At 53.9% G+C, this 9,221-nt stretch overlaps 1 protein-coding gene across 1 annotated transcript; it reads right to left on the reverse strand.

Annotated features, from left to right (window-relative positions):
- Positions 1-316: 316 nt before the first annotated feature.
- On the reverse strand, positions 317-7,305 carry DLK2 (delta like non-canonical Notch ligand 2). The gene is made up of 5 exons (XM_033512630.1): positions 7,177-7,305; positions 5,557-5,620; positions 3,054-3,184; positions 2,313-2,457; positions 317-1,733 (listed from the first exon to the last, which is right to left on the reverse strand). Exons 1-5 carry the CDS (start codon positions 7,247-7,249, stop codon positions 956-958), a joined length of 1,191 nt encoding a protein of 396 aa, XP_033368521.1. The 5' UTR covers positions 7,250-7,305; the 3' UTR covers positions 317-955.
- Between the last annotated feature and the right edge of the window lie 1,916 nt (positions 7,306-9,221).

Consider the following 9,221-nt stretch of genomic DNA (forward strand, 5'->3'; position numbering starts at 1 on the left):
CCTGTATTGCTCCTGAACCAGCCACAGCACAGCCTTGTCCATCTCCAGCTTTACCTATGAGGACATATGACAAGGACTAGCTCAGGCCCAGAGGACTCCAGAGGAGAGCAAAGAGTGAGGCAGAAGTGCACACTGCAGAGGCAAAGGATCTTGGTCATTTGTGGCCAGACCAGAAAGGACGGCTTGGTAAGTGGGTCAAAGAGACCCCTGGATGATAATCCATAGGAGGAAAGTACGGAACATGTTTGTAACCCCAAGTCTGACAGCAGGAGCAGGGTGCATCAGCCAGGGCAGAAGAAGGGCATGAGACCTGCAATGATTTTTGAAGTCTCTTTGAACTGGCTCACAGAACCGCGAGGCCAGGGAGCAAGGGTGTTTGCTCACTCCCTAGGGACATGGCATCTGAAATGACAGCCTCCAGGAACAGCCAGGAACTACCCCATACAGTATTGTGGCAGGGAGATCCCTGCAGCCACAACTGTCCCAAAGGCCCCGGAAGAAGCATCCCAACACCAGCAGAAATGAGGATAAAGCCCCTTCCCATAGTCACAGAGAGGAGTTACAAAGGGTCTGGCAGTATTTGGGCTTGCAAGAGGGCTGTGCCCTCCTCGGCACTACCTGTCCTGTTTCTGAGTGCTTGTGTCAGATGGTACCAGTGCTTGCGTGGCATGGGCTGCTGCAAGCAGCGCATCATCGCTCTCCTGCAGGGCTGGCCCAACACAACCCCGCCTTCCAATGCCCATGGGTGCCAGCTGAGCCAGCCAGACAGGAGACAGCTCAGACCCAGACAGGGCCATCACACCAATGCTCAACACCCAGGGTTTTGTTGACATGTTTGCTGCCCTGGGAGCCTTTCCCCGCTGTCCGGTCAGTGCCGGTGTGGTTCCACAGGGTGCAGTTCAAGGGGTTTGCCAGCATGATGACCTGCCAGGGCCTGGTTCAGAGTCCTCGCAGCTCACAGCTCTGTGGTCTTCCTTGGCTCAATCAAGATGGTGTTGAGCATGCCCACCTGACACTCCTGATCTTGGAGCTTTCTTGCAGCCTGAGAAGGGCTTTGGCACCAGTTTGACCTTTGACGGCTTCTCTGCCAGTTCCTCAGCATTAGCAGGACAGTGATGAGGACCAGCACTGCTGTCAGCACCCCGAACACCAGCACTGTCACCAGCTGGGCTTCACTCAGCCCTGAGTCCCTTTGGGTCACCACCTCCTTCACAGAGATTTTCAACAACCCTCCCCCCGGCTCTTTCTCACTGTGGTTGGCCACACGCCGCCCTGTGACCACAGTCCTGATGGGCTCCGGCTGTGTCACCGCCGGCGTCTCACTAGTGGTGCTTTTCACACCTCCAGCATTCTCATGGTTTGCAGGCTGGTAGGGAGGAGACCAGGTGGGCTCAGGGACGGAGATCTCACAGGTTTTGCCAGTGAAACGGTCAGGACACAAGCAGTCATAGTCATTGATGCGGTCATAGCACTTTGCCCCATTTTTGCACGGCTGGCTGGCGCAGTCATTGATGTTGATAGTGCAGAAACGCCCTTCAAAGCCCACCTGGCACTGGCAGGAGAAGCGGTTGACGCCGTCGTGGCAGGTGGCCCCGTTGGCGCAGGGGCGCATCAGGCAGTCGTCCACATCGTGCTCACAGAGAGCCCCCACAAAGCCAGCAAGACACCGGCAGGTGAAGTTACTGGCAAAGCCATTTTCATCCTGACATTGCCCACCATTCTTGCATGGAGACCTGTGTGGAGACAGCAAGGATAGATCATGGGCCTGGAGACCAAGCAGCTTCCCCGCACCATGGAGGTAAACATGCAGAGCTGCTTGCATGGTCAGTGTATCCAGCTCTCTCCATGGGAACAGCTATCTCGAGGAGAAGACTGGGTGGGAGTTTCAGTCTCTGGGGGTGAGAGGCTGTGGGACCTCCTCAAAGGCTGTGGCTGTGCACGGGCCCACCACCCACGAGGGGAGGTCTTCAGCCAAATGATCTGAAGAGGAAACATGCCCTCCTGATGCTCCCCAAAGACATCATGGATGTCAGCTCATCACGCCTACAGCAGTTTGGCTGCCTGGGAGATAGGATGTCCCAGGCATGATGAACAGATTCCTATCCTCCTACAGCAGGGACAGGAATCTGTTCAGATTGCAACAAAGCCCTTGCCCTGATGGGACTGTGCACTGCTAAACCAAAGCCAGAGGTGATTTTTGCTTAACTCCATTAGTGTATGGAAATTCACAGATAACGAGCCAAGCTGGGCTTCCACTTGGCAGTGTATGACCCAACATTAATGCTGTCTGCAATCTCACTGCAGTGTCTCACCCTGCCTTCTCACATGGCCCTGTCTTCATCTCACAGTCCTTCCCATGGAAACCTTCTGGACACAAGCAGGAATACTCCCCATCTCGGTCGTAGATGCACTGTGCCCCGTTCTGGCAGGGGGATTGGTGTTCGCAGATGTGTATGTCTGAGGGGAAGAAAACCGTGTGAATTAGGGAGAAAAGAGGGTTGATGTGGCCAACTCAGTGCAAACACAACCCACCAAAACCCCTGGGAATGGAGAAATGGCAGAAGCTTCTTTCTTCTCCCTTCCAATAGGCACCTGCAGCAACAGTGCCTGTGTGGTTGTGAAGGTGCAATGCATGCCAACTGTCTGACCAGTGGAGACCCCCGGTACAGAAAAGCCTCTGGCTGGAGAAGGGGAGTCCCCCAGCCACCTGCTGAAGGCAGCAAGCCTTGGGAAAAGCAGGGAATGCCTCTTGGAGTCCTGACGCAGCATCAGAAATGCAATGAGTTTTTCTGCTCCATTTCCTGAGGCTAGCCAGCATCACACCAGCTCTTGCCACACAGCCAGGGAACAAGTGTCAGCAGTCTGACCTCTTTTGCAGGAAGGGAATGGTCCCAGCTGTGGCAGCCAGGCAACATCCCATCTCCCTGGCAGCCAAAACAGCATCACCCAGGTGGCTTCTGGCTACGCTGGCTATGCTGGCTGACATATCCATGAGGGTGTGCTGGGCTTCTGCCCTCAGCACCAGAGGCAGGGATGTCAAGCCCACGACTCACCTTTGTCACAGAACTTGCCTGCCCAGCCGGTGTGACAGATGCACTGCCAAGGCTGGTGGCACGTCCCATGAAGACACCCCGGCATACGCACGCACTCCTCGCAGTACTCCCCCTCCCAGCCTGGATCGCACCTGCAGGAGGACAGGGCATAGCAGCATAATCAAATCCAAGCAGGAGCTGCAGAAAAGCTGGCTGTGTGCTGTGCAAGGCTCCCACAGACAGCAGTGCTCGGAAACACTCCCAAAGGCCCCATGGACCTCCTAGCTCCCTCCTCCAGAGGAGTCAGTACTGGTATCTCATCTGTCCAAGGAAGCAAGCAGACAGAGCAGGAGCAGGCACCCTCTGCTGCCAGGGAGGGTGAGTGGCCAGCAGCAGAGCTCAGCAGCTTCACTTTCACTGCCCACGTCCCTCTGCTCTCCTCCAACCAGCCGCTCTGTATACACCACTGCATTAGCTCAGCAATTCCCGTGCCTCCCACAGCAGGCAGCCACTCTGACAGGCAGAGAAAAGCCCATCTCTAGCCCTGAGCTTCCTGAGGGTAAGGGACAAGAGGCTGCTGAGGTCTGCATGTTTCACTGCTCCTCTCTGCATTATAATGTGTGTCATTTTTTGTCTGGAGTGCACGGTAATCCAGCCATGAAACCTTGCTTGCTATGGCTGGTGCACAGAATAGGCTTATCAGCCAGCTCACAAGGGCAATGCAATGGGAAAACCTATAGCACACACCGAGCCTTCTGGCCCCAGAAGAGCAGGGCAGTGGCTAAGTAAAACCAAGCTGCATTGCTCCAGTGGCAGGCATCCCTCAGACCTGCCAGCTCCAAGGAGGAAAGCAAGTGATAACAAGATGAGAGCTGAGAGGAGGTGGCACCAAGCCACAACAAAAGCTATACTTAAACCAGCACGAAATGAAACCTAACAAAAACAACACAGTTTCTAGAGTAAGGAAGGGGATTCATTTTCATGGCTGGGGCTCATTTCAGCACAATGTGTGGTGACTGCAGTATTTTTGGGCTGGCCCACAGCTGCACTTTCAAACCTGGGCTGGCTGTTGTCACGTAATGCTATTCCAAAGAGATGAGGAGTGAGAAAAATGGTTATATATATATAGAAATTAGAGGTTTTTTGATGGGACTGGAAGTGATACCATTCGCCTGGTGTAGTCTGGGGAAATACACTCATACCCGGACAGCCCTGAGCAGAGGGGTGTAGACTCCCCTACCCCTCAGTACCTCCAAGGAGCAGGTGCCATCAACTCTTCCACTTCTCCAAAAGGGAGCTGACCAACCTAAAAGTTGCCAGGGAGGAGGCCAGGTAAGGTAAGCAGCCAAGTCTCCCTAAATTTGAGGTGATTTTGAGGTACTGCCAAACCACATGGTTCAGCAAATGCTCTGGAGGCCTGAAATCAGCAGTAGCAACTCACGTGCGGAAAGATCTGCAGCTGGGACACCTGTGGCCTTTCTTGCTGGGGCTTAGCAGCACCCTGCTCCCCCAACCAGCCACAGCTGCTGAAAGGGCTCAGGGAGGAGCTCCATGCAGCTGCAAACGGGGGGCCCTGCCACACCAGAGCTGGACACTCCCTGATGTGGCAGTCAGCAAGAACAAGCAGCCCAGGTGTGGTGTGACACCAGGGGCTGTCCTGTAAAAGGGACTGATCATGCCCTGGCAAGGAGATCAGGGTGGCATTGGGCAGTCTGTCCCCTTGCAACCACAGGTATCCTGGCCAGCCCAAAGCCAGCCTTTGCCTCCTGGTGTTGTCTTACCGAATGGGGACTCCAGATGGTCCTACAGTGGGACAATAGGCAGTGGGTCTGTGGCAGCCCAGAGCAGTTTTATGGGTGCTTCCCAGGCTGAAGTGCAGGGTTGGGCTCTGAGCTTTGATCCTGCGGGATCTGGGCACCAGCTGGATCTGGGCTGCCAAGTACCACATACACACTTTCTGCTGCTCTAGCTCACAGATTGCTGTTTATGAAAACATCCAGAGATCCCCACCACAGCTCAGGCTTCTGAGAGGGGACCCCTGAAGCCCTCAGTTATATGCATGGCTGGAAGCTCTCTTCCATGCCCCAGAGAGAGCACCTCCACCTCAATAAGTGAGGAGGCCAAGCAAGCTGGCCAACCCTCATGCCTGCCCTGCTCCCTGATGACTTTCCCCCATCATATCTGAGCCTGAAGGCTGCTTCCCATCACCCATGGTCAGGCTGTCCTAGACTTCCCTCTAGACAAAAAGGGCTCAGCATAATAACACTGGTCAGTCTGTGAAGGTGGGCACTCTGGAAGCACAGGAGCAAAGGCTAGAGGGACCAGCAAGAGGCTGAGGCATCAAAATCTCTCATTCCAAAAGGCATCAGGTAAGGAGAGCAGAGTCTTTGATTCCAGGTGTGGGTGAGTGAATGAGGAGGAGGTATTTCAGCTCTGGGAAGAGGTGTAGGCCCCAGGGACACGGCACCAAGGGAAGGAAAGAAGTTACAGTCAGAAGCAGCAGAGAGCCAAAGACAAGCCATACCTGCACTTCCCATCCTGGTCGCAGCAGCCGTGAGCGAGATTGCAGCGCTCACTGCAGTCATCCCCTACAAGGAAAGAGACATGTGGACTTGGATTAAGCAGAGACTACAGATGATTCCAGATCTCCCTGTGGCCCTGGGTGTTTCCTTAAGTGCTCAGCCTACTTGTCCCCAGAACTGTAAGGTGGGGGACCTTCCTCTCACTTGCTGGATGCCACACAAGAGAGGAAGATTTCACAGTAACCCAACCAGCAGTAACACTGTCTTTTTTGAGAAATGGGGTTCTGCTTCAAAACTACTCAGTCTCTGGCCATCTTCCCCACCTTTTCTCTGCTGCTTCCCTTAGATTTTGGGCGCTTCTGGGCAAGAGCTGGGGCTGCCCATGTGTTAAGACAACCTGTGTAATAGGGACTGACTCACCGGGGACCTTGGTCCCACAGTCTTGCAGTAAGTATGGTGAGAAAGCTCAGGGCCAAATACTGCAAGGGGCATAAAAGGATCAAGGATGGAAATGGAAAGAATTTTTTTAACTTTGCCTCCCAGGATGTCACCATTCCCAAGGACAGCTATCGGCACAGAGCAGTCTGACAGGGGGTCCTGCCCTCTTCCAGGACACAGTTGCCAGCACTCCCCTTCCAGCACAGGGAAGCAGGACTTAGCATGACATGGGGCCAGGTATCCAGTTCTGTTTATTTATTTAAATGCCACAGAAGCTGTAACTGAGCCACAGCCTCGCTGTGCCACTTCTCATCCTCTCCTTTGTGCCAGGTGTTCCCTTTCATCTCCACCTTCCCCTCTTCCCCATCACTTGTTTGTATCTTAGCTCCACAGGGGAGATGGTTCAGTCTGGCTCCTCAAGCAGCAGAACTAGAGCAAATGTCAAGAAGCAGGGGGTTTCTCCAGAAGTCTTGTGCAGTCCCAGGCCAGGCACAGGAGGTGAATGTCCTTACCTGAGCCCCTCCATCCTGGACTGAAACAGATTAAAGCCCTCATGTCTAGAAATGCACTCCAGCTTTCCCAAGCAGCATTTTGTGCTGCCTGGGAAAATGAGCAGGGGAAGAAATCCCCTGTGCATGAAATTTTGCTGCAGTGGGGCAGCAGGTCCACTAGGTCCAGGTAAGAGCCTCCTAAAACAAGTCACTGTGGAGCTGGAACAGCATCCTGGGTCTGCTCAGCCCCAAGCCTGGGTATCACCACCTTTCCTACTTGTAACCATCTCTCCTGGCACATGGCTTTGGGAATTCATTGCTTATCTAGAGCAGGGATAAAGCAAACTAGTATTTGGGAAAGGATTTTATCTCACTGAATCCAGGGTTAGCTGTTCACTTTTGGGACCTTTTTCCCCCTGAACGATCTCATTGGTTTGGGAACCCATTCACCTGAACTGTGAGAGACAGAGCAGCAGGGATGTCTCTGCCAGTCTGCTCAGGCACTGCCACCCCCGTGGGCAGGGTGCCTCCAGTGTCACACCCCAGGTGAGTAATAATTGGGCATCATTTTCTGCTTTTCCAGGTCAGACCATCTCTATTTTGCATGGAAATCTGAGGAGACTTCAGCAATGCCAAGGACAGGTTTGAAAAGATGGATATGAAAGAGAAGGACCCATGTGTACAGAGACTCACCTTGCACAAGCTGGTGATGGGCCAAGAGGATCCAAATCAAGGACATGAGCTGGAGACAGAAGCTCCTGAGCATGGTCAGTGTGGCCCCACCGAGATGAACACCTACAGAGAGAAAAATAGCAAGGTCAGCAAAATCCCTTGGCTGATGCCACAGCTTAATTTCACACATCTCTTCCTCTCTAGTGCCTGGGAGTTTTGAGTTGAAACATTCAGTTTTATATAGACCTGTTACCACACTCCCCTCTCTCCATCCAGACTCCTTCCTCTAAGTCAGCGTTGGGAGACTAAGAATTAAAAAGCTTTTGAAAATGTGCGTACAGGAGAACCTAGTGTGCAATCCTGAGTGTGTAATAGCTCAGGCTGTTACTCCACATCTTGGAGCACCCACCCTTGGTAGCTGCTGTCAAGAGATCAGAAACCTCCAGAAATACCAACGCAGCTGTAGGGACCTTCATCTCCCCTCCCTAGATCTGGGAGGCTTCAGCTTCATGTTAAATAACGTCCTCTTGTGAATATTTGAATGAATAGATGGGCTGAGTGTTCTTCACGGTGCCAGGCTGCTTTTCAAACCCTGAAGGAGAGCAGGGAGTCCAACGGATCCAGCAGAGGAGCACACAGTAAGCAGCAGTCCTCTTTCATTGTCCAAGCAAGCGAGTGTAGCAGCAGGCACTAGAGCTGGGCTCTATTTCCCGGGCAGGAAATGTGAACGCACACCTCTCACTAGGTGCGGTCCTTTTCCTCAGCTGTCCTGCAGAGAGCCCCATCAGCCCAAGGTTCCTGCACCCATCTATCTTCCGACCGCCTCCCGCCCTCTTGAAGTAGCATTAAATACTTTCCAAAAATGCTCCATTCCCTCCCAGCCTTCTGGGGTTGTTAAGGGCAGGAAATTCGAGGGTGATATCATAAATACATTACTGTAATGAGATGGGAGGGGTTAAACAGCTCTGTTAGGAGAATGGTGAAGGTATGGAGCAAACTCTATCCAGCTGCGTGGGTGTGATGAACAGAGGCCATTCCACTTTCTGCTTGACTCTTTAGCTCTGGAAGGTTATGTTTGGTCCATAGTTGTATGAGAGGCTTCTAAGACGAGGACATAAGTCCTCCCACCCACCTAAATGTACACATGCAATGCAGGAAGAGGTTTTGGGGTCCCTGCTAAGAGCTTCACCTGCCTGGACCGGACAAAATAGCCCATAGAAGCAATGATGTTGCTTGAAGCATCTCTCCAGCAAACAAACCACCACCAGCAAAGGATGCAGCATTTTCAGAGGGGCTACAGAATGTTACTGCCACTGTCCCAGCCAAATCCCACCATGGATTGCTGCATCCTCCCTTCCCACAGTCCCTCTGACAACATGCTTGCAGGACCCTCCTTCACCTCCTGCCCCTAAACGCTGGGCAGTGGCAAACAGCTGCTGCATTTCTGTGTAGGGTGAAGCAATTGCTATGAAACTTATAAAATAATTTTGGGCTGGAGAATGAGTATCATGTTCCTTTAGGGCTGTGAGAAGCATAAGCTCCGATCGCATGCCATTGCAAAGGCTGTTTTTCCCCCCACAGCTCCCCACTCGAGGTGCAGCTTCTCAGACCTCCTAACGTAGCCACCCCACGGGTGCTGCTCCCAGCCGAACCCCCGCGGTCGCCCCGGGCCCCGGCATCCTGTGCGGCAGCTGGTGCCCAGGAGAAGTGTGAGCAGCTCCCACCTGGGCAGGCCTGGCTTTGGGTCACAAGGACAGGGGCGAGGGAGCTCCCTCCGTGTCCCACTCGTCCGCCTCTGCCTGGCCGAGCTGGGGGCTACCAGATCTCCAGGTGCTCCGAGGACGCCCCCCGAGTCTATTAACCTCCCTCTCGAGGGTATTAGGGACCTCTGTTCGCTTGGGGACTACCAGGGACATCCCCAGGACGTGGGGTATCAGGCACTGACCCTAGTCTGAACGCTATCGGGACCCCAGTCCGGAGGGGTCCGGGGGCAGGGGTGAGAACCCGGGGGATGCCGCGCCGCTGCGGCTCGCCGCGCCGGTCCCCCAGCCCCCTCCCCCCGGGGC

The sequence above is a fragment of the Parus major genome, chromosome 3, assembly GCF_001522545.3.
Source record: "Parus major isolate Abel chromosome 3, Parus_major1.1, whole genome shotgun sequence".
NCBI classification, from domain to species: domain Eukaryota; kingdom Metazoa; phylum Chordata; class Aves; order Passeriformes; family Paridae; genus Parus; species Parus major.